The 25,490-nt window shown below is 39.6% G+C and overlaps 1 protein-coding gene across 4 annotated transcripts; it reads left to right on the top strand.

The window, feature by feature from the left end:
* The first annotated feature begins 238 nt into the window (after positions 1 to 238).
* tango2 (transport and golgi organization 2 homolog (Drosophila)) lies at positions 239 to 24,822 on the top strand. 4 transcript variants are annotated; one of them, XM_074671406.1, is made up of 10 exons: positions 239 to 308; positions 877 to 948; positions 1,120 to 1,239; positions 9,500 to 9,588; positions 11,683 to 11,802; positions 13,099 to 13,216; positions 20,844 to 20,911; positions 21,091 to 21,244; positions 23,024 to 23,128; positions 23,967 to 24,822. In XM_074671406.1, exons 3-10 carry the CDS (start codon positions 1,184 to 1,186, stop codon positions 24,085 to 24,087), a joined length of 831 nt encoding a protein of 276 aa, XP_074527507.1. In that variant the 5' UTR covers positions 239 to 308; positions 877 to 948; positions 1,120 to 1,183; the 3' UTR covers positions 24,088 to 24,822. The 4 variants fall into 4 exon arrangements, with proteins under 4 accessions (XP_074527507.1, XP_074527508.1, XP_074527506.1 ...); XM_074671407.1 differs by having other exon boundaries at positions 239 to 297; XM_074671405.1 differs by having other exon boundaries at positions 272 to 418.
* Positions 24,823 to 25,490: the final 668 nt, after the last annotated feature.

Below are 25,490 nucleotides of genomic sequence, written 5' to 3' on the forward strand. Positions count from 1 at the left end.
CGTGCTTTTATTTTGAATGTAAAAAAAACGCCCCATCCACCGGAAACGTAAGTCTTACTTTCTAGCGTCAACTTTGTGCGTTTGATTTTCACATTTGTAAATCAACCAATCACAGGGAACTACAGCGGCTCGCTCTCAGTGGGCTTGTTTGAAGCACCGGTCGTGCTAGGGCGGGCGGGGATCTGCACAACGTACAAAATAACTTAACCACCCGCCACAATGGCTAACAGGACAAATGAAAGAAACAAATCGAGAGCACTTGATGTGAACACTTCCTTTCAGTTGTCAACAACAAGTGTAAGGGGACAGTGAGTACAACTAGCTAACTCAACTCTCCGGCAAATCGAGAAGACAAAGAGCAAACGTTTAGCTTAGTGAATATTATGAGTAGTCTAATGTGTCGGGAGTAACACTTTCGGTAGGCTGTTTAAAGTTTGCGTCATCGTTTCTTTGTCGTCGTTACATCTCTAGACTGTAATAGTGCTAACGCTAGTCAGTCCATTTTGGTTTCTTAGTTATACTTAAACTAATGCACGAGGTGTAGTATTAACAATATGTTAAAAAGCTACTGTTTTCTGCACCATACACAGTACAGACAGATGATATGCAAATTAGTCAGCTCACCTCGAAACAGGGCTCAAGCAACTATTAATAGCTGAACTCGGGTACTAGTTTTACGAATATGTAATGTTTCCATTTTCATAACCTGGAAGCACATGAGTATTCCCATTGTGTAATACAGGATGGCTCTGAGACTCATGCAGGGGTTAAGAGCATCTGTTACATAATTGCTACCTATTCACTTACAGTAGTTTAAATGAATGACTCATGTAATAAACCTTTATGATGCCGTTTAACAGTTCTCTCTATGAATAGGGTCGTCATAAGGATACACAAAGGATGAACTCTGCAAGGTTTCTTTGTCTGACCTACAGCCAAGTACTCCATGTAGGTGCCAAAACAGCCTCCCTTGTACAAAGTTCAAGTATTATGATTCCTCTTACAAGTAAAAGCCCTATGTACAGATTCTTAAGCTGCTTTACAAGTTAATCCACCTCAATGTTAACAACTCTTGTGTTTTACTTTCTTTCCTCTCCTCTTTTTTCTCCTCTTTGTCAGGTATGACAGAATTTAAACCTGATGTGGATTTAGTGAAGGCTGCCATCAATCCTCAAATACATCCATGTGTATAATTTTCTTCAAGTTTGACCCCCGGCCTGCATCCAAAAATGCCTACAGGTAAGGAAAGCATTTAATGAATACAAGGTTAGAGGCTTTTAACTTTATAAAGTTGAGTTAACTTTTTTAGCCAAACAGCTTAGGATGGGCAGTTCTCAAGTCAAGGACTGTCAGGGAAGACCCCCATCTTGTCCCCATTTTGTCTCTTTGGATGTGTGCTTTTATGAATTGTGTGGTGTCTTTGAGTTCTTATGTAAGGTACTTTATTATAATGTATCAGTAGTTTGCATGCATAACACACCGAGGAGATTTTTTGTAAATACTCTTTAATAAGCTGCAACCGCTGGTCTAAAACAAATGAATGATGAACCCCATGCTGAAGGGCTAAAATCTGCCGATATTCAAGATTCTGCTTCAGGCTGTCCTCAGAAAGTACTGGAAACCACATACACACCATGTCAAAAAAAAACTGATTTTTAAAGCAAAAATAAAGTGTTTAGGACCAAATACCCAAGTTCTTTACTGGCACACACTGGAAGGGGGTTCATTTTTTTTATAACTCAGTTTTTGAAGTTATTCAATTTCAGAATTTTGCCAAAACACTGACACATCTGATTGACTGACTGGTGGGTACTCTGTAGCTGTCTGCAAAGAGGCTAAAACCCCACCTGTTTACCTTATCCTTACTTAAACAAAGCAAGGTTGAGTTCAACTTTTTCAACATGACACCCATTGACAGTGAGCTTTAAAACTCTGTACCAAAAATAAATGGTTGACATCATAGACTATATGTCTATATCTCATTCAGTCTGTTGGTAAAACATACTGATGTCCTATTGGCTGTAGCTGAATCTTAATAACCATTTCAGAAAGGCTGAAGTAGCGATGAAAAATCGTATTAATACTTGTACAGCTTCAGATTTGTTTGAAGATTGACCTTTGGGCATTTTTGAGAGTGGAGAGAACACATGCAGCTGATGGCTGAGGCTTCAAACCAGCAACTGCGATCAGGGGGTGTGCTTGAACTGCTTGTCGGATAGTGCTTTGTGCTCCAAATTTCTGAGGAAAAGTCAGCAGGTCTGTCGACAGAGCCTCTTCATGCTGAGCAAATTCATACACAAAACTGAGCTATTGCACTTGAATCTTTTTGAGATGAAAAAGCTCAAGGTAATGCATTTTCTGCTCAAGGGCAACTTGTGACAACAGTCACACAGTGGTTTCTGTAAAGACAGTGTCAGTCTGCAAACCTCGGAGATGTGTAAAAGCATCAAATATGACATGCAGAGAGTTGAAAATACCCTTTAAGATCCCAAGGAGCAATACGTTAAGTCCAGCTTAATAACATTAGTACATGTAGTGAAGCTTTTTTCCAAAACACCTCAACATGTCTCTTTTGTTTTTTTTCTTTAATGTATCTGGGTGTTATGCACAAAATGCCTTTTGATACTGTTATAAAAATAACCTTACTGCACTAAGTTTGAATATTTCCCCCAGTTTGCATCATAAAGCATCGGGGGTGTGTTGAAACATGCTGCTACAGAGCATAAAGATGCTTTTCTTTGAAAGTTAAAGTAAATATGAGGAGGAAATAACTTTCCAGTTGTGAAATCAAGTCACTTCAAGTCTTGACATCACTGCCGTCATGCTCTAACAGTGCTGCAATGTTCTCTATTTCAACTCATACCAGGTTTGACTTGTGTGCTTCTTGAAGCTTTGAGGTGAGGTGTAGACACACACAGTTTGGCAGAGGAGGGAAGTGGATTTTTATTTTTATGATTAACTTTGGGACAAACCAGGGGTTGTGTTTTTCAATGGATCATGAGAAGCCCTCTTTTTGGCGCATGAAATAATAATCTACAAATGTAGCAACTTTTAAAAAACATTCAATCATTTTCTCTATATCAACCTTTGGTTATCCTCTTCTATATTCCCCTTCTGAAGAATAAATGCTTATTTTCTTCAGCCCTGTGCTCTATGGGCAGTCAGGATGAGCTACAGGCTGATGTTGAATCCAGCTTATTACAATCCCCTGAGCTGGAGAATGAGCTCTCTAACTGGCCATAGTCCATGTCTGTCCTTCCCTGTGGGAGTCTGACCCCGTCTGAGGAGATCACAGCAGAGGTGAGGTGTGAGTACTGACTCAGACATAGACCTTGGGAAAAGGTGAGCTGTACTATGCTCTAATGTGGTAAAAATGGTGCTATATATAGACCAGTAATTACAGAAGGAGTTTTCATATACTGCTGTAATGTTGAAATCAAATGGTATGTGCAACAATACTGAGACTAAATTGGATTAAAAGCACGCTGAAAGTTTCATTAAGTATGATTATCACACTCCCACAGCTCAGAATAACAGGAATATACCTGCAGGGGTCTGAATGTGTTCATTTTCTACACAAATGACTTAGTGATTACCCACATGCTGAGATTTCTGTATGTTGACTCTCATTCTCTAGCCCGAAATCCTTCAACGTTATAAGCTGCACAGAATTACAGTGGTGCAGCAATCACACATTTAGTGATGTAATAAGTTCTGACCTGAGCATGTTGTGTTTCTTTTAGGCCAATTAATGTCAATTAATTATTAACCACTCTAACAGCTGTGCCCACAGGCTGCTCAACCCATCACATCCAAAGATATGCCAGTGTTTGTTAAGTGGAGTCAACAAACCACCAGTTTTCGTAAAAAGGCTCAAATGGTTTATCCCCTCAGGAGTATGACATGGGTTGTGGAAACGTGACAGCTATGATGTTTCATGGTTGTATATTTTGGGGTAAGCAAGTTGACATTTGACCCAACGACAGCTGAGAAGGAAAGCTAGTGAGGTGTCTCAAAAGTTGATCCTCATGTGAGCATAAGTAGACGTAGCAGAAAACATAAAGAAATGTGTGTTTGGTATCCTACTTCTTTGTTGAAATGAAAATGTGTCTATAGGATGAGCAGCAGAGCTGAGTTTGTGGGTTACACCCATTAAAGAAAATTACCAAATGCCAGACAGTTCACTCTGCCACTGACTCTTGTTTTGTGGATTTGTAGACATCCCCAGTTGTATGGAGGTTGGTTTTCACCCTGGAGATTGTTCTTGGGCTTACTCCCAATATTTCATGTTTTGCATGGCACCAGTTTGAAGTTGCGTTACTGCATTTGCCTTACCCATATTAGTCAAATATGTCATTTAGATATATTAGAGCAGACTCCTACTGACCACTGCAGCTGTGCCCATGCTCACAGGTGCAACCAATCAGGCACCTGATTGTCAGTCATATTTTTCTATAGTTACTGTAATTGAGTAGTTTTTTTCTTTTGCGCCACATGTTAATTATATGAATAATATTTGAAAGCATTACTTAAGTATTTTTGAGGGAGGTTTGTGCTTTGCTACAATTTACATTTATTCAGTGTTTATCTGTTTAAAAAATTGAAAAAGCAGAAAGGTGTCCATCACCCGTGCAAATGCAGCTGATTGGCTGACATCTGTCCTCCAGTGATCAGGTGGAGACAAAACTCAATTATTCAGGAACTTCAACCTAAGTATGTGTTGTTCTCACATTCAAGTTCTCCTCTTGGTGAGACATTATTTGGAGTTCATATCTTTGACCCCTCTCACTCCACGGCTTTTTTTTTTTTTTAAGCTTTCAATATGTAATTGTGGAAGCTTTCTACTGTCAGGAGCCAATTAGCCGTTGTCCGATGAAGGATTAGCCCCTGGTGGGTGATGGCTGATTCTTCTGGATCAAATGTATGGCCAGCCAGCAGATAGATATTTGTATGGTTGATAACAAATTTGAAGGGTCCAATCTGTTGGTCATTGTTAAAAGCCTGACAAGCAGCTCAAAGTGCAAGTATGACCTTTGAGAGAAAGGCAATTTTTTTCAACCAGATTGTTTATGTGGCCATATGTGGATGTCTGTTTTTTAAGACTTATGAGGCTTGATGGTTGTGAAGGGGAAACAAATGGGCTCAGTGATGGTATTTCAGGGTCACCAATTGACTACAAAAAGAAAAAAGCTGAATGCTTTCTCCACCAGAAATTGTCTGTTTTCATGTCCAGGTGTCTGTTTGTGGAGATGACCCTAGATGAAAGCAACAGCTTATATCTGTGGCAAACTGCATTGACTTTGGATCAAAACACAATGTCTTGAATATATCTTGGATAAAACTATAAGAACAATGAACCTCCTTTAACACTTTTACCTGTATTGTGCTGCTACTGCCTAGCCATCAACCACTGTGGTTATCAAACAAAGAAAAGTGAATCCAGTATTCATGATGCATGATACCTCTCAGCTTCTCTCCATCCCTCCTACATGAAGCAGCAGGCTGAGTCCATGTGATCAGAGCTGTTAGCATGTAACGTTCTCTCTGAAGGATCCTATAGCAGAGGCTCTGTCTGTGTCGCGTTATTAGTGTTAGCTTTGTTTTCTGCAGCAGTGGCAGATCACACAGCTCCATGGGAACAAACTATCATTAGCCCCCGATTCAAAGAGGTCAACCCCTATTAAAGCAGCGCTGTTTATCTGTTTGCTCTTAACAAGATCCAAGCTCCCCTATCCTGGAAGAGTAATAGAGGGACCATTACATAGCTTGGAGGTAATATGCAGCTATTATGCAGGTCAATAAATGTCACTATGTGCTTTGCCCAAAGGCTCTTTAAATGCCCCTCTGCAATGTTTAACTCCATATCTGAAATTCTCTGCATGTGAATAAAACAAGTTAACCAGTCAGAGATAAGCATATGTTTGTTCTTTGCATGCTTACACATCACTGAATACACAAATGTGCAGCGTGATTCTCTGCTAATGAGCTGATCAATTTTCAGAAAAGCCTCACTGTAAAAAGTGAAAGGTTGACTTTTATCCAAAAGAAAGATGAGCTGGATGTGTTGTGTGTTGTGTTGTGCATTTTGCTTTGAAGTAATAAAGTCTAGGACCTCAGTAAGTATATATTAACATTAAGGGATGTTGTGATACCAAATGAAAATTGTGATATAACCTCAAAAGACATGTAAAATCTTAAGCTTACAAAGCATACAGTTAGTGGTGTTTGATGGCCATAAATATAACTGCATCGTTTCTCACCTCAACTCAGAGAAGAGGAACAAAATGACGTGAACTTTATGACCGAATAAAGACTGTGTTACATTACCAGGAAAGGTCACTTATGGTTCGCACACACACTCATGCAGGTAGCTTTGCAAAGAGAAAATGGTTTATTTACATCTTTAGATTTTCTTTTCTGGCATGGAGCTCATGTGATACCTGAACATCCACTTTAACTCAGGCGTAGCTGTCAGGCATAAAGGTGACTTTCAGTCAGACAGCCCTGCACTATCATTTTCTGCATACTTGGCAATGGTTTGTGGAAAACATGTGATGTGCGATAGCAATGTTTGAAAGAGCGATGCCAACATGATGTGGGATGGGTAAATATGAAACTGTGAGCTCTAAGTTCCTCTTTCTACTTGATTCTGTCAAGTAGTTTTTTTTTTCCAAATGAATCCTCGTTAAATATGAACAGCAGGATGACTTTGTTTTTCTTTAAAGGATCACCCGTTTCTACATACTTGCAATTAAAGCCAATTAATGTGAATGAAGCTAAGTCCAAGCTGGTGCTGCTACAAATGTAAGGTATCTTGGGCTCCAAACCAGAATGTCAGATTTACTTCCATTTATCTGAGCACAAAAGGATCTTCTGCAATTGGATATTATCCTACTGAGATGATGCTTTCACATTTTTTCGCTGGAGAATCATCATCTGTGTGAGATTAGTGTTCAGTCTAATTTTACACCAATATGTTGAATGAAGAAAAGAGACACTTAGAGCTCTCACATGGGAGCTGTACAACCATAGACTGTATAAAGACTGGACCACGTGGCTCCACCATTTACCACTGTACGATAATAGAGCTGAAATACCCCCGTCACAGGCGCAGCCATTGGTAGCAGTGCAGCCAGAGTCTGCACAGTAAAGACTGTGAGGGATTCCTGGGGGAATCTGAGTGGAGCTGAGTAACAAACATAATAATCTTTTTTTTTCTTTCAAGAGTCTAAACTCTTTGCTCTCCCTCCTGACATATTTTGCAATCCCTGAAAAAAATACACAAGAACGGCAGCTGTCAATCATCATTCAACTTGCCCTAATGCCTTGTTTTTAACATCTTATAACTAATGAAAACAAAACTTTTCAGAAAAAAGAGGACTTGAATACAAGGCAGCCTAATAACATCTACAAATCACCACGACAATCAGATGTGAGAAACATTTCTACGAGGTGTATTAATTTTTTAAAGTTTGACCACAGCCCATCCTGAATGACTGGGGAGATGGATTTTTTTTACCTGTACTGCAGCCAGCCACCAGGGGGAGCAGTTTTTGTGACAACCTCACTACGAGCCGAGCAAGACGACATACATTATTTTATGGTCTATGTCTAAAACACAAAGGAACACAGTCTAGCATTAGGGTCTTTAGAGTCCCTAAACCTTAATGTCTCTTTTCTCATGATGAGTGCACTGATAGGAGCTGCTTGCCTATGTACCACCTGCTTTTTAAGTAACTTTTCAACTGAACCAAAGTGGTTTAGGACCAGTTTTGGGATCATTTCAGAATTTGTTTGCATTGTAATAGAATTATTATTATTGTTACACAACATTTCATTATTCATAACCATTTTAAATCCTGTTACAGCCATCATTTCAATCCAGCCCTGACTAATTGATTCAACATCAAACTACATGTTTTATGTATTAGGTTGACAAAAAATACATGGTCCATGTAATTACTGGCAAATTTTGTGTCATTTCTCCTCTTCTCTGTTAATCCTGACGCTTTGTTACTTTTATATTTTCTCGTCCTTTTGATGTCACAATTCTTTTGATCCTCTCTGCTTTGAGTGTCATCAAAGAATGTCCTCCTCCTGTAACCTCAACCTTTTTGTGTCCTCTGTGTTATGCTCAATCACTCTGTAATATTACAGCGCTGAAAGACCTTTGGACAGATCTCAGGCCTTTATTGAGCCTCAACCAGAGAATCTCAAGTTTCTACAGCACGCCTACAACAGAGAGTCCACGTTGCAGTATCCAGCAGTCTGTCTCTGTGTCTTCAAAACCCTGGTTGTCATTGTATTATTCCACAGTTAAATTTGGCAGGTGCTTTTGTCCAAAGTGACGTACAACAAAACAAGAGTTTGGACAGGAGAAATTTAAGACATTGAAGGTGAAATCAAAAGTTGAGGTTCAACACAGCTGATAACTGCTTCATTTACACTTCATTTTGGCTCAGTTGAGCTATTTTCTTTGACCTGATGATCCTTGAGATGCTTGATTACACTGCTTGTGTTATGTTACGCTACGCTAGCACCAACCCTCACAAACATAAGTTTTGAAAATTCTTCCAAGCTGTCATTAGAGTTGTTTCCTAACCACTGTCGTCAGCTCCCTCAGTGCTAGGGTTGAACGATTTTGGAAAATAATCTAACTGCGATTTTTTTAGACCAATATTGCGATTACGCTTTAGCATACATATTTTGGAGGGGGACATTTATCTTCTGCATTGTTCACTTAACACAGGTTTAAGTCATTTTATAGTATGACTAACCAACAAGAGACACTGGTAGCAAAAAAACAAGTCTTTTTTTGCATTTCTTAATTGAAAAAGAAAAAGGAACAGTGTGAAATTTTACTGACCTCCAGTTGTCAGTAAGAGTAACAAACCAAACAGAAAATGTAACCAAGGGGTATGGCTCTACGATCTACTGGATGGATTTTTGTAGCCCTCAGGTTTTTTTTGTGCTGGAAAAAAAAATAGCATTTTGACTTTTGCTGGTTTTAAGGGAGAACAAGTACAGGTTACTATATTCCCTCCAGGTCTGTGTTTTTCTAATTGCAACCTTGCGATTTGAAAATTGCATTCTATTACAATGCGATGTCGATTTAAAATCAATTAATTGTTCAGCCCTACTCAGTGCTATGTAAGCTAGGATTGTCCAACGAGTAGGAAACTGGGAGAGAGTGTGGAGAATGATACGCCACAAGGGGCCACAGGTTTGAATCCAACATGGGCCTCTTTGAGGGCTGCAGCTTCTGCACACTGGGTTGTAATTTAACAAAAAGAAAGGCCAAACCAGCGGCACTATACTGTACTGATGCGCTGATGGTGCAGTATGCGCACAAAGTTGTTTTAAACACAAAACAGCACAGAGCTGAGTTGCCTTTTGTCTCTGATACCAGTCTAGCTTTTTTGAGTAAGCATCTGGTACCAGGATTGGATCTGAAAGAAAAGTAAAAAGACCTCTGATCTCCTTTCCTCCCTCTCCTCAGGCTAATTTTGGCTGCAAACAGAGACGAGTTCTACAACAGGCCATCCAAAGCTGCAGACTTCTGGGGGACCAGCAGTGAGATCCTCAGTGGTGAGTCTTCATTTGAGTCCAGATTACATCTCCTGAACTGGCTAGCTAACCCTTAAGCACTTCTTGTGTGTCCCCTTTACGGTGGATAACTATTAAATACTATAATCATGAAAAGAGGTTTTGTTATGTTTTTGTGGGCAATGTACCTGTGTATTGGAGCAGTTCCTGGATGAGACTGCAGCCTATTCTGAGCAGCTTGTTGTAAGAGGGTTGGAGGATTGAGACACACCATTTGCTCAACATAACTGAATCACCTTGATAGTGAATCGAAACCATAATACTTAACACACAGAAACGTCACGCTCTGTTCTTTGTTGCTGGGAATTTCGATTCTACGTTATGTTTGTAGAACTTCAGACTTCCTGCTCTTTTACAAAGAGGACCAGGCTGGCTGCAAGATTAGAATGATATAAACAGAAAGCAGAACTCAACTAATGTGGGTTGTTTTGCATTAGTTTCAATTTTAGAGAGGAAAGGTTAAGCCTGCAGGCTGGATTCGAACCCAGGCCACCCACTCAAGGGCAAACCTCATAAAGTCCACAACCAGTGACAGCTCCATACTGGCATCCCTATCACATTAATTTTTAATCAGTTAGAGACTTTTTACAGCTACAAATTTAGGAGGCTACTGGAAAAACTGCATATAACATCTACAAATCTCCCAATAATTGTTTTCCATGTTTGAGAGTCTATAAAAAGTTTTCACATATAAGACAATTTCAACACTTTTGGCTGTATTAAAGGTCTAAATGACTTTAAATAATCAAATAAACTCATTCTCCTTTAGCCCGGGGTCCAGTCCCGCTGCTTCCAAGCATCCCTAGCTGCAGTTAACTATATTTGATTGACTGATGTCTAATACACATTACAGCTCAGGGGAGGAAATCCATCATCCTCTTTTTTTTTTCTGCTGAAGGAGGAAACGCAGCGATAGCCTCGTTGTTCTTCTGTCTCCCTCTCCCTGCTGTAATAGAGGGGTCAGGGCTCCAGTAGTGGGCCTTTAATTGATGGCTGCTTTTATGCCATGTGACAAGAATAAATGGCTCTGTCTTATCTGCGGGGCTGAGGGGTGTGTGGAGGTAGAGCCCGGGAGGAGACATAGCATGACGAGGGAGGAAGTGAGCTATGGCTCCCAGTGGGATCAGGATGGCTTTCCATCCACCCCCGGGGGACAGAGACCACTCTGCTCTGTTGGTCAGTGTCAGTGTAAGTGGACCTGTCTTTATTGATCACCAGGAAGTGCAGCAGACGTGCACTGACCCACCTTTGTTTTAATCCTGTGGAGAAGAGAAATCCGCCAAGTTTATTTCATTACAGCAAATCCAGTCATATCCTAATTTCATCAAAGTTTTAATGCAGGCTAGTTAAAGGTTAGCATTCTGTGCTTTTCCCCTTTGCCACAGATTTTAATATTAGAAGAACATTTTAAAAATGAATTTTTGTAAAAATTTGTAGTGCATGGAGAAACAGAGGTTAGGAGAGGTCTGTGTTCAGTGATGAATCATTTGTTAGGTGAGTTCTTTTTATTCTCAAGGTCCTCCTGCAGTTTTTAATAACTTTTGACGACATATCCTGCAAAGAATTAGAATTAAAAGATTAAATTTGGCTGTAAACAATGAAGAATGTGGAGATTTATGTACAAAAAGAATTTCTACCCAAATCATTAACTATTTATTTTAATTATCTGAGACATTTTTAGGAAGTTTTTGCCACTCCTGTTGAGCTTCTGTGTGTTTGCAGGTCTACCAGTTGAAGGGTCTCTCGATACCACATTATTAAGATCTTTCCCAAAACTATCATTGGATGTAAAACCATAAATCATTTGTTAGCTAGAGATACATTTGTAAATCTTGTTGATGAATCAGCGCCCAAACCTTGCAGAATCATACAAAAGGACTCAGAAATTGACCAGGTATTGAAAACTATTATGCTCCAAAGCTTTGGAGTATGGAGTCTCTACTTCCTGTGTTTTCCATGTATAAAATGTTTTTTTGTGCTGCTGATAAAAACTAATTGTATTTTATTTGACCTACAGACAAATCACTATGAGTTAAAGCTGAATTTAAAAGTTTCCACCATTATTGTCCTCGTCAGGCCTGGACCTTGAGTACGGCAAAGAAGGAGGATCATGGCTGGGGATCAACAAGCGCGGCAAGCTGGCTGCAATCACCAATTACATGGAGGGGCGTCCAAACCCTGATGCACACGGGAGAGGTGAGCAAGCTACAACATACTAACAGATACTAAAGCATCCACAGCTGGATGAGCAGATGAACTCTTGACAGGTTTATTTCACAATGTCAGGATTTTCTTTCAAGCAGCAGTGTTGAATCAAGAAACACTCCACAAGAGCTGCACGAGACGGGAAGAAAAGAAGCAAAAATGTAACCCTCTACCTATAAACCAAAATCAAATGGCAATATTTAAAACATAAACACAATTGAGGCTCAAAACATGTATAAACTGTAAACCCCTTAAGTTAATTGAGTTCAATAACTGTTCAAAAACATGGAAACAGCTTTCTAATAACACAAGAGTGAAAATACACAAAAAAGGTAGACAGCAGCTTGGCCAGCCCAATGTGGCCACATGTAAACACCACAAATCATACAAGAATTTCTGCACAAAGCTCCATCACATAACAGCCCAAATACACCAGATGCGTCTCTGATCCCTTGTGTGTTGACTGTGTACATTAACACGCAACACACACAGTTTAGCTTATTGCAGAACTGTCAGACAGCTGGATTCACGAGACTGAGGAGTCTCTGTGCATCCCACTTCATTGATAAGCCTCTTTTCACTCATGTTGAGCTGTCAAACCTCAGATCTGTTGACACCTGGCCTGGCTCCGCTCATGAAGTCATTTTGTTGTTATAGTCAGGCTATTTACGATCATGTTTTTGACATTATTTTTTTTTTTATTTCGAAAGTTATGGACCGTTTTTAGGCAGTATCCATGCACTATTTCATTCCCCCTGAGTCTGCCTTACAGTGAATTGGCACAGCTCCGGTATCCAGCAACAATCAATGACTGCATATCTGCTGTGACCTGCTGGAGCAGGGACGCAGGCAGACTGCAGAGTAGAGGAGATCCAGTTTGAGTTGACACATTGACTCGAATGGAAAGCAGGAGCAAAGCAGGACTGGAGATGCATCTGGTGTATTTGGACCGTTACAAACTCCCAAAGAATGCAATTATCACCTGGTCCACTTTCCAATTGGATGCTGTGATGAACCGTGAGATGTGCTCCTCAGCTCAAGAAAAAAAAGTTGATAAAACTCAACATAAAAGAAACAGGAAGCAAACCCCATTGTCAAAGACATGATGTAGAAAGAGGTATAATGTTTTTACATTTACAGAGACTCACTGATAACATGTCAGATCAGTCATTTATAGCTTCCTCTTGTGCAGCTTTGAATTATCTGATACATTTTTTTTCTCAAAAGAATTTTCTCTAGTGAAAGTTTTGATTTATATGTCATCGTTTTCCTTTTCATTCTACGCAGGGTTTCTCGTGTCAAACTATCTTACGGACAAGGATCAGGACAGCTACTCCTACCTGAAAAAGGTGTCGACAGAAAGCCACTTGTACAACGGCTTTAACCTCATCACAGCAGAGTTCAAGTAAGTTAAAGGTGTGATTGAATCCTGCTGACAGGTGTTTAGAAAAGAGCTACTTTTTTTTTCTACCTCAAGTAAACAGCTGCTCTGTCCACATGATGGATACTACTCGTAGAGTTTTGTGAAGAAGGGATAATTGTGTACATGGCCACGGAGAGCTGTCAGATGTGAAGATGTTTTCTTTCTGCATTGTTTTGCACTGTGTGGGTGTCGTGAAGTGAAAAAGGCGAATTTTTGTGCACTAAAGGCTTTTAAATCTGAGCTTGTTGTGGAAACGCGTTGATAGCAGACTGGAGCTTTGTTCCTCTGAGTTCTGGCCTTACCTTAAAATGAAACCACAAAGGTGCCATCTGCAGCTGTGGAGTGCTTCACCTGAGAATCTCGAACGCTGGGCTGTGGAGGAGCCAGCATTAAAATTCCAAAGCAGTACCTGTTCATGTTCAGGGTTTCAGACAAAGAAAATCTCGACAGCATTAAAAATAATGAGGGTTTTATTCTTTTTATTTCACCCACCAGTCTGAGTGGACGAAGAGTGGTGATCTGTTTAAGAGAGGGAAATCAAAGTGGGATCAGTGCACACCAAGATAGCTGTCATAGCAGAGGCCCCTGTAGACAATTGGCATGGAAACAGGTCTTAGTTTCTGCCAGCAAGAGGTTGGAGGTTTAGCTCCAACACACACCCGTACCAATCATAGTCCCTGCTGGGGGAGGAAGAAAATCAGGGTTTCCACTGTGGAGTTTGGTGCCGTGATCCGTGTATCCTGGTTACATGGCCTGAAGCAGGATCTCCTCTCAGGAGGGATTTTCTTCTGCTTTTACGCCTCGTCCTCCACATGTTTTAGCATTACTTCAAGGGTAGATAGTATGGAGGTTTTCTGTGTGTAAAATCATCTTAATACCACTGCTTTCTATCTTTAGATATGGTGGATGTGATCTAGGTGTCATGCCGCATAATTACAAACTCTTTGAACATTTCTAGCTGACTGAACAGACCTGCCTACCTAGTTGTGGCTGCCACCTATTGATTGGACAAGCAGCGTTTAAAGGGTTAAGTCGATTAAAGACTCAGTAGATGCAGTAATTTTCTCCAATTACAGTGTAACAAGATTCAAAGGAGATCCGTTAGTCTTCCTTGGTCTGAGGTATTTAATAACAGCAGCAGAAACCATCAGCTAATTGCAGCCTGAGTCCAGGAATGTCAGTGTTATTAAGGCCTTTGAAACCCTTTTTCTCTGTTCACAACAGATGAAACAGCGTAAAGATATGCACATGTCCTTATTAAATCCCCGAGCTTTAGCTGCGCCTTTGCTATCTCATATGCATTTCTCTTTAATGTGACGAAGAGGTGCAACCCCGCGCTCAGGAGGCAGCAGCAAAACATTAAAACACTGTAGATGTTTTTGCTGCAGAATCCCAGTCTGAGGGGAGCTGTGTTTACCGCAGATAGTGATCAACACAGTGAGTCTGTAATAAATACGGTCATTACCAGCTGATTTGTTTTCCACCATTTCCAGCAGCCCAGAGGAAATAAGATATCAAGTTTCTTCTGAATCAATACCTGCATCTGGTGAATGGAGAGGAGCTCTGTGTTACAATTTCTCATTGATCAGTTTCTTCATATACGTGATTTATACTGGCGTGTGACATTTAGGCACTGCTTGGCTTCACATAGATGTAAATCTTAATGATTGGCTTCACTGAGGAAAATATGAGTGGGTGTAAACTTTGCACCCAGAAGAATTATAATCAGTTTTGCTGCGGTGTACACTCATCTGATGCTTTATTAGGAACACCTGTTCAACTGCTCGTTAATGCAACTATCTAATCAGCCAATCACATTGCAGCATCTTAATGAATGCAGGCTTGTAGACGAGCAGCTGTAGTTCAAACCAAGCATCAGAATGGAGAAGACAGGTGATTTAAGGGACTTAACTGGATGCTTTGAGAGGCTGCTGAGTGTTTTCTGATGATTTTGAATTCAGATGTATTCAGCTTGATGCTCTCCAGGCTCCTCATCACATATCAAATTGACTCCTCTTCCCTTTGTTTTTTTTTTTACCACACTTTATGTCACTCTCACTTTCATGTCAATGCTCAAGCTTTACTTGCTTTAGTAAATATCTCCTCTGATGTTTGCCTATGGAGGAATACCTTTCATAGCACACTCACTTTAAGAGGAGCAGAGTCTGTGTTACAAAAACAACTGCAGAAAACAGTTCAGTCTGATGGCCTCAAACCATGTGTTGTAATTCTTGGCAGAAACTTATTTGAGCTGAACAAGAAAAACAGCGATGTTGCCGTTGTGCACATTCCACAGTATCAGAGGTGGATGAACTCTGGACATTTTAAAGAGAACCCACCAGGAGTATTTTTTCTCTGAGCCAGAGTAAGATTACCTTTGGGGAAACCTCAATCTCCTACAGTATAAGAGAACACCATTTTTAACTGAGCAGAATTAGTCGTGGATTCTTCACCAAAAAGCTCAAATACAGCCCACATTGTGCTTTGAGTCAGTCCAGATGTCTGCAAATTTTCCCTTAAAATTGAAATAATGTTGATATTGGCTTTACAGTTTTTAGCATGGGGTCATGTTTTAAATCAAGATGAGATCAAAATCCCGCAGAGTTTTTCCTGCTTCTATCTCTCATGAAGGTCTTTCTGATCTTTCTCAGGCTCATTTGAAAGGCTAACCCTTTAAAGCAAGGTGAGACAAGATTGAATGTAAGCAGGTGTAGAGGTACATAACACTGCTATGTATCGGTGGTTTAAAAAAAAATAAAATAAAAATCCTCACTCTCTACTTCCAACACTTCCCTGTCTCTCCTCAGCAGTCCTTTAAACAGAAATGCTTTAATATAACGTTAACCACTACGTTCGAGCTAATTGCTAGTGTCAGTATGATTACATGTTTATAAAGATGATGCTTTTCATATCTAATGTGTTGACATGAACGTTTTTCTAAATGTGAACTGAATGCAGAGTGTCTAGTGTTTATACAGCAAGTTAAATAATAAATTAATATAAATTGCTGTTAAGTATCATGCTAAATTAAAACTGGGTGTGAGATGTAATTACTTTTGACTGTATTTAGCATAGTACGGGAAGAGAAGGGGATCAAATGTGTAACTTTGCCAAATCAACATGCAGAACGCTAATCTTGAGTGGTCTGCTGGAGCAAAAAAGGAAAAGCTGAAAGACGGAAATTGAGGATTTTAGCATGCTTAAACTTCCCACTAGCCAAAGGATGTGACTTTTATTGTGTGTTACACATAGATGCTGATGTAGTCTGCATAAACGGCAATAAATATGTTGAGCAGTAATAGTGGCTCCTAGAAAATAGCAAGAAAAAAACTTTTTTTTCTACAGGAGAAACTGACATTTTATTTGAAGAATACAAACTGAACAAATAGCTGTTATCAGCTCGGAGCGCGTGTGGTGTTTTCAAGCACACAGTAGATGATCTTAAAACTAAAGTACGCAAAATGAAATTAGATTTGCAGAACAAGATGTGGTAATCCGACTGTAAAGGTCTGTGATGGTGGGGTCTACCACCAATGCAGTGTTGGGGCGTTAACCTGACTCATGCATACCACTAATTGATTTTTTTTTTTAAGCATAAGCACAAATGATCTATTTACATGACCAATGGCTGGACGTGCAGGCCTGTCCGGTTTATTTCCAGCTGTCTTCTAGATAAAAGCACAAAACCACAAGTTATAATTTATATGCCAAGCAAACTATAGCAAATTTGTTGTCTTTTAGTTTCATAATAATTAAGTCATGCTTATCTAAATTGTTAAGCAAGGGGAAATTTTGTTCTGATGGAAAAGTAGAGGAGAAGGGAGGAAATCTCTAAAGTCATTACATTAATCCTCACAAAGTCATAGTTTTCAGAACACAATTTAATATTAATCTGGTAGTTTTTGAGGTATTCAGACTCAAAATGTTGCCTCACCCATACAGTCTTAAAACTCTGAAGTTAGCATGGCTAATTAAGGTTAATATAAAGCTCCAAACCAACAAGGCATTCTTCGGCTTCATGCTATTATTGGCTAGGTGTAGAAACATATTTATTATCCATACCCACGAGCTTCTATGAACATATCAACACTCTGAACTGATCAGGTTAAAAGCTCATCCAAGCATCTCCGGGTAGCTACTCCACAGCTGGCGATGAGGAAACTGCTCTGCAGCCTCAGTATGTAGGACTCTTCATTAGGACGCCTCCCAGCCAGCATACTGATTACCTCTCAGACTGAGATCTGAAAGAAGTCCTCTCCCTCCTCGTTCTCTCTGCCCGGTGGCCTTGACCTCCTGCTGTTCTCTCATCTCAGCCCAAATCAGCCCGCTGCACACCTGATGGGACTTTCAATATGCTAGCCAGGTTCAGATAGCAGAAATAGAGCTATCTCCCTGAACGTCCTCCATCTGCTTCCACTGTGGCAAATGTGATGCATATCTCTGACACAGTGTGTGTATGCAGTCAGCAGGCCTATCTCATACTGGTGAGTTCAGGTCACAATGCGAAGTTCAAAATTGTATTTCAGACATTGTGTTTGCCAATCACAGTCCTCACAACAGGAAGCAGCTCCAAGGATTCCTCTTCAGCTTCCCCTCGTGCTACAGTGCCATCTGCTTCTTATTGAGCAGCTACTGGGCACATGCATGCGTGACATTGACTGCTGTCACCAGAGTCAACACAGGCCCTGGCTGCCATGTTTATAGTAACCAGGGGCACGCAGGAAACGCAGTTATATATTTAAACAGTAAGACTGGATCTGGGTACAAGCTGGAAACTGCTTTAAGGTCTTTGATTTGCTGTTGTCAGAGAGATAGTGTAAAGCCAGCCTACAGCTTTGAGAGCTCTGCTGCAGCCGCTTGCGTACATATTGTCCCAGGTTCAGAAAAGGCTCTGCTCCAGGAAATTTACACAAGACAGATGGCATTCTGTGCTAACAGTAAAGGATGACCTCTGCACAGAGACGACAGTTTAGATACAGGTAATGTCATCACCAGTTACGTGGAGAGAAGTGTTAGGGCATGTTAGCACTGCTCATATCAGTTGTTAAATTGTCCCCTCAGCCTTTGTAGAGGTTGGAAAGGAACAGGGATCTCCCAGAGGACAAAACAGACTGAATTATGAAGTACAAGACAGTACAATGGCTAATCAGACGAGATTAGATTGTTGTAATTAGTCCAGATAACACCTGCATGTTGAAACCCCCAACACAAGCACATTGACTGTCATGTCACAACATCTCTTAGCTAGTGTTCTCTGTGTTGACAGTTGACATGATAGATGGTGGTTCTAATTGCTTCAGTTACATTTAGCAATGAAAAATGAAGAAGCATTTAATCATTGACAATCTTGTGAGGACTCTTTAGAATAAGCTTGTTATTAATACTTCATTCTTCATCTGTATAAAGCAGAAGATACTTTTTGTGCTTGGTTTTCTAAACAGAACTTGCTTCTTGGCTGCAAACAACGTTATACTATTTTCATTTATGCAACTGTGCTACTCAGTTGACTGTGATAATCTGTATTTGTGCATCAAAGTGTTTTCTCTACAGCTTCAAAAAGATAGGAACATGATGGAAAATTCCCAGTAAAGCTTCTCTGAGAGGATTCTTTGCATTTTTCTTTGGTCTAAGCCTGGGGTTCCCAGACTTTTCAACCTGTGACCCCTGAAATAGCAGTGCTGGAGACTACACACCTCCTGCTGTGGAAAAACAAAAAGGCAAATCTAAACAAACAAAAAAGGCCTAAAATACTTAATTTAGCTGACTGGTTGAAAATCATACTACCTGTGTGCACAAACTGCAGTGTTTCCTAAATTAATCTGCCACCACAGATGTCGTTACCCTGGCTAAGTCATTCCAGGGGTCTTATGGCTAAAAAGAAACTTGAACATCATATCAAATATTTCCAGTTTTCATGTCTATATATAAAAATTTAACCTCTATTTTTTTTCACTCTTATAATATCAGAAATAATGAATTTTTAATAGTTTTTGATTTTGGAAGGCACTTGCAACCACCCTGTCAATGTTTTACAGAAAGGATCCTCATTTGAAAGCAGCAACAAACAAACATTTGACTATTTTTGGGCTGATAATTTAAACTGTATATGTGTCAGTTATCAAAAATGAAGGTAGCTTTATTTTAAACATTTAATGTTAAATTAGAATTTTTGAGAGCCTATTGTACTCTACTTTGCAGGGCTCACATGTGATGCAATTAGACTAAAAAAACATATAATGATGCATGCAGAATGTTTTTCAAATTACTAAGATGGACAAACTCGTAGTATTATTATTTTTTTTTTAAGTTATTTTTTGGGGGCTTTTCATGCCTGTAATTGGAGAGGATAGGACAGTGGATAGAGACGGATACAGGGTAAGAGTGGGGAAAGACATGCGGAAAACAGGCCGCAGGCCTGACTCGAACCCGGGCCACCCCCTCTAAATAGTGAACCTCATGGGGTGCGGTTATTTTATGTCTTATAAGACCTGACGTCATACTGTGCTGAAGAATGTGATAATTCATGTGACGATCAGTTGATTTGAGAATAAAACCATGAAGCACTTGACCTGTCCCACATTAAGTGACACAAGGTCCTTTCCTGTTTTTTGAAACACATGAACAAATGTCTTTTTTGACCATTGTGAAAGACATGATTCACTGTGTGTCTGATTACTTACCTCCATGTTTTATGCTGATATAGACCGATAAGTGTGAAATAAAGTGTAAAGTGAAGAAATGCACTTAGGGTAATATTAATATTAGTTGAGGGGAATTCTAATGGGCTCAACTTTTTTCTGCAGATGCTGATGCAGCACGAGGTAAAGAGCAAAGGTCGATTTGTAGTTTGGCTTTCAAAACCTTCCAGTAAAGCTCTGTAGCAGGGCTGAAAGCCCAGCAGCAGAGTTAGTCTTTCTTGCCAACTCTTAACTGGGAAACTTTCCAGGTTAGATGTTGAGCTAGTGTTGCACCACATCTCAGATTGAGTGATGCCACTAGTATGGCTGTCATAAAATTGACATGAAAAAATTAATTCCCCTGCTGCTTCAAAGGATTTGGTCATAATTTATTATTCACTCGCCTGTACTGGAGCCGTCACAGATGCCCTTGATGTCTGACAGATTTTTCAGACTGAATAAATTCCCTCTAACTGAGGACTTTGCAAAGACATCTAACACTATAACTTAAGGGTTCATGCTCGTCAAAGGTGTTTGCAGCACTCGTTTGTATTTTAAAGCTTTAATTTCACTCCGTGGCTTCTTCAGTACAGATTTAAAAGCTGCAATCAAACATGCTGTTGGGTTATTTTCCCAATGTTGTTGCCTCTACAAATAAAACATGCTTTTTATTTCCTTTTTTGCCAAGACTGCAAAGAAAATCGGTCACAAAAGAATACTGTGTGGTGCAGTACTGATATTCTCTTTCTCCCTGAGCTCTCATTTCCTGTGGTTCCCTTAGGAAGAAAAATCCTCTTTGCTGAATTTCTTGTGTTGTTTTCGAGAGCACAGAACCATTAATACTCCTGACAAAGCCTCGTTATTAGACATTAACAAGTTTAATCACCACCAAATGCGATGTCTAATTTTTCATTTTTCTGTGTCCCATGTAGAGCCAAACAAGACATTGTGTGTTACTATGGAAACAGAGGCAGCCCTGAACCCATCCATCTAAAACCAGGTCTGTGTTTTTAATGTAGTTGCTGTAGAAACCACTCATTTCACATTTACCGCTCCCCTTGGCCTTTGGCCTTTCCATGTTCATGTGACATTTCCATGTTGTTGTTTTGTTATAAGAGGAAGTACAACAAGGTCGATGGCAGAGATTACTAGCTTATATATTTTTCATATGCCCCTCAGCAGGAGTGTACGGCTTGAGTAATTCTTTGCTGGACACTCCGTGGAAGAAACTGCTGCAGGGAAAGCGCCACTTCACCAGCGTGGTCCATGACCAGACCCTGTCCTGTGACAGACTGGTGCAGGAGCTGCTCAACGTCTTGAACAACGAGGAACTGTGAGTGATGACAGAGCATTTACACATTTCTTCAGTGTCCTGCTTCACAAAAATCTTTTCTCCCGATTCTTTTTTATATGAATCAAAGGTTTGAAAGTTTGCATCAAATGAATGGATTCATTGCTTAACTATTCTAAAACTACCACATGTGGTGTCATACAGTGAAAACAGGGTTTAGTCAATATTTGCATCTACATTCACATAAACAACAAATCTTGTGCTTATGATGGTTTGACACACTGAAGTTTCATTTGTTAGTCACCATCCTAAATACATACAGACATTCACACAGCCAAACACAGCTGAAATCCTGAAAACAGACAAACACTGCATACACCACAAAAGCATACGTGTCATGCCTCTCTATTTACACTGAGATTGTAAATATCAATACATTTTAACACACACATCTGTTCAAAAATTAGTCTTTGTTTTGCTTCGAGCACCTGCTGGGGGATGTGCGAGTCTTAATTTGATTTTCTTCTTAGACCTTAACTGGTGCCATGACTAAGGATGTGCTTTTGTAAGGAATCAACTAATCAGTGTTACCTGTGACTTTTCTGTGCTGATACTGAATGCTATGCAAGACTGACACAACAAACTTTTTCTAAGGACTTGGTGACATTTCAGGTTGTATTGTTAAGTTATTTACCCTCATGTCAACACTGCTGTTGTGTTATTACTCAGCTGTGAAGCTGCTGTGCTGTACAAAAACAGACCTCTCATAGTGGCTTTGTCTCACAACACTGGGAGGTTGTAGGATGACCAGTCTTGGCACCAGGAAGCCAAACAAAAATATAGTAGAGCATTTAATTACCCACAAAGCTATGGGTTTTTTTAATGAATGTCTTTCAACTAATATTGCAGAGATATGTTGTTAAAGATGGAGTATTCTTCTTTCTCATATTTCAAACATGGATATGAAGTGAAAACGCTGGATGTTCAAACTAATTGTGTGCAGATTTCCAAACCTCTACATATTCATATGTTTTAGAAATCCCTGAATCTGTTTGTAAACTGATCAAAACACGCCGCTCTAAAAGGAAGCAGTTATGGTTGCTACTGCACTGAGTCTGGCAATCTGTTCTCACGTTTCATGCTAAGTTAGCTAAGCCAACTGTCGTGTCATTTTTTCTGCTGCAGAGTTGCATGGTTTTCTATAGCCAAATATGTAGACAGGTCCCTGAGTCTGTCATGTGTGGAGGTTTGTTGTTGATCTGTCTAATGAGAGGTTCTGTTGTTGTGTATCCATGCAATCTGTTCAAAGCTGTTCAAAGCTGTTGCTTTGTCCTGGAAGCTATGTATCTCAATTATTTTTAACACCTGAAGGAAATAATAGACGTTTTGCAAAACTTTCAATCAGCGAGCAACTAAAAGCCTAGTGATGCAAAAGAAACAAGTACAAAGAGTACATGACCCAACTTTAATGAGTCCCCAAAATGACTCCAAAACTTTTGTAGAAACTTTTAAACAAGTTGTTGTTTATGTATAAAAAAATTACCCCAAGACCCAGCTACACAGCCTGTTTTGTGTCTGACTTATTTACAGAAACAGAACTCAGTGAAGCCTGTTATCTGTTGGGTCTGAAATGAAGGACAGGGAGAACAAAAGTTGATGAGCCATTTAAAGAGGTGTTGTTTGTGCAATGTGATATTTATGGATTTAATGGTTCACCTGTTTGAAATGTTTGAAATACACTGCGTGGGCAAAACGCAGCGAATGACTATCCCTTCTTTCTAGACGCTTCTCAGACAGATCTCCTGTGGGTTTTCTTGACAGGAACACACCTGATCCAAATCAGGAGGGCCAGGGTGACTTTTACGGCAAGACTATGATCCAAGCGATGTCAGCAGTGTGTGTTCGCTCCCCTCATTATGGTACAAGGTCAGTGTCCACCACCCACTCCGAGCCCTTCTCCCCTGTCCCCCCTGTGTCAGACTGAGGGGGCTGACAGGATCTTAGAGAACTGAGAAACTGTTGGTTCACAGAGATTGTCAGCAGTCCATCTCAGCAGGTTAATTAAATGCCATTGTCTACACTTAACGCTGCATTGGATTAATGGATAAAGGGACTGTCCTGTAGCCAAACGACCAGAGGGTCATTCTTTGACAGAGCCACATCGACGTTCTTTGCTCAGTCTTGATTCAGGTGTTTATTGCAGCCTAATCCTTACTCATGGGCTCTGCATTACAATGTGGAATAGTTCACTACAGTTCTGTAGTGTGCTTGCACTCTGAGTAGTACTGATTTAGTATACCGGTAATTTAGTTTGATATATGTACCAGCAGCTATTTGGTGTTCATCTGATTACTATTTTTCTCAAACAACAGATAACCAACAGGTATTTTCATGCAAGTGCAGTCTTGGATCCATGCTCAATGAAAAAATGACTGAAATAACAAATCTGTTTGACCCTGTGTCTGGGAACAGAGTTTAGACCTCCAGACTGCCTTGAATTTTATCAGAAATGATCAATCTGACCTCCACTCAACAAAATAGCAGTTTGAAAGTTTGTTACGAGGACAGGACAGACAAAGCCTCAAACTATTTCCAGTAGAAGTGGGACCCTAGAAACACTGGGCAGGGTGATGAACCAAGGAATAATGGTGTTTATCAAATAGTATAATTTTACTGTGTTTAACCTGCCATTCTTTTTTTTATTTCTCATTTCAAATCACTTTGTCATAATAGTATTTTTTTTTTTGTTCACCTGTCTGTTTAGGACCAATACCGTTATTCTGATAGACGCAGAAGGTAACGTAACCTTCACAGAGCGTACCATGCTCAACTGTGACACAAGCAATTGGAGCACCAGTTCCTTCCAGTTCAAACTGCAGGCCTGAAGGCACCATGAAGGAAATCCACTCTGTGCCTTTCTGCATCACATTTCCCCTCAACCAGCCTCCCTCTGCTCCCCGTTTCTGCTCCTGCTGCACTTCACTGAAGCAGCTACATGGACACAACTCACCTGCACTTTTCTTCAACTAGTTGGCACTGGCTGCTTCATCTACATCAGTTTAAGTATTACTGGATTTTTGATTTAAGTTAAGATGCATCTTTTAAAAATGTGTGCAAATTTAACAGATTGCCAAAGAATATTTATGATTTTGTAACTGAAAACATTGTACCTACATATCACCAAACAGCAGGGCAGGGTAGCTTTGAAAAGTTAAATCAAATACAGTTTGCAGATTAATTTATTGCAGTCTAATTTATTTTTGTGCAAGGCTTTTTCCTTTCCAATAAATACAATGATCAAAATCTTCTAATGTAAAAGTCCTTCTTAAAATATCTTTGACAGTAAGAATGGGGAAGTTCTTATGTACTTTAACGTTAAGTGGTTTTTTTCTCTTATAAAATGACTGCTTAAACTTTCAGAGCACTGTAACCCTTTTACTGGTTATTCATTATTTTTTGCCCTGACCTTGCACTTCAGTAGTCTCAGTATTGATTGAAGCAGATATGACAGTGTTAAATGTAAATGGGTTCAGACATTGGATCTGTGTTGGCATCCATGGTTGGACAATGCATTTTTTGGTTGTAAGGCAATAAAAACAGTTCACTCAAAAACATATATTTGGCTTTTCATTTAATTATTGTTTACGCAAATACACAAACACTGAAAAAGAAACATTTTTAAGTCAAAACACTTATTCATACACTGTTTATCATATAATATTGAATATATAATATGCATAAGACAGCTCTGAGGACCCAACACAAGAAAACCGTTTTTTTAAGCTGTAAATACGTTTTTTCTTTGAGCTCCAGCTTCTATATAGTTGTATTTCCTATTGTTGGTTAATAGTGACCCCTAGTGACAAGATTTTATAATTCCGTTTATCTTCATTTGTTTACCTACATATCACATTGTCTTCATCCAAATTCATAAATATGCCTGTATTCGGCAAAAAATAAGTTATGTTCTCTACAGTTTTTAAATAAAAGCATCTTATATCAAGTTTAAGTTGTTATTCATCACATAGGCTGACAGCTGTCCTGTACTGGCAGGTCTACAAAAAGTGTTACTTGAACCGTAAATAACATAAGTTTGTTGAGCTAAAACTGACACTGATCAAGGTGAGTTCTGCTCTTGGTATCTGTGTTTGAAAAAATAAATACATATTATTAATTGTTTCCCCCATTGCATAGAAATATCCTTTTCTCTTTTCCCCTCCTCTTATTGGATATACACTTGTTATTTCTTTGTCGTAAAAGGGTAAACTGTTTCGTAAATACAATATCG

Source organism: Halichoeres trimaculatus, unplaced genomic scaffold (genome assembly GCF_033239565.1).
Source record: "Halichoeres trimaculatus isolate MK-OKI-2021-1 unplaced genomic scaffold, fHalTri1.1 fHalTri1_scaffold_5, whole genome shotgun sequence".
Lineage (NCBI taxonomy): Eukaryota > Metazoa > Chordata > Actinopteri > Labriformes > Labridae > Halichoeres > Halichoeres trimaculatus.

Coding starts and splice junctions, on each gene's coding strand:
- tango2 (XM_074671406.1), top strand. CDS start 1,184: ATGTGTATAATTTTCTTCAAGTTTGACCCCCGGCCTGCATCCAAAAAT. Junction 1,240..9,499: donor GCATCCAAAAATGCCTACAG/GTAAGGAAAGCA, acceptor CCCTCTCCTCAG/GCTAATTTTGGCTGCAAACA. Junction 11,803..13,098: donor CCCTGATGCACACGGGAGAG/GTGAGCAAGCTA, acceptor CATTCTACGCAG/GGTTTCTCGTGTCAAACTAT.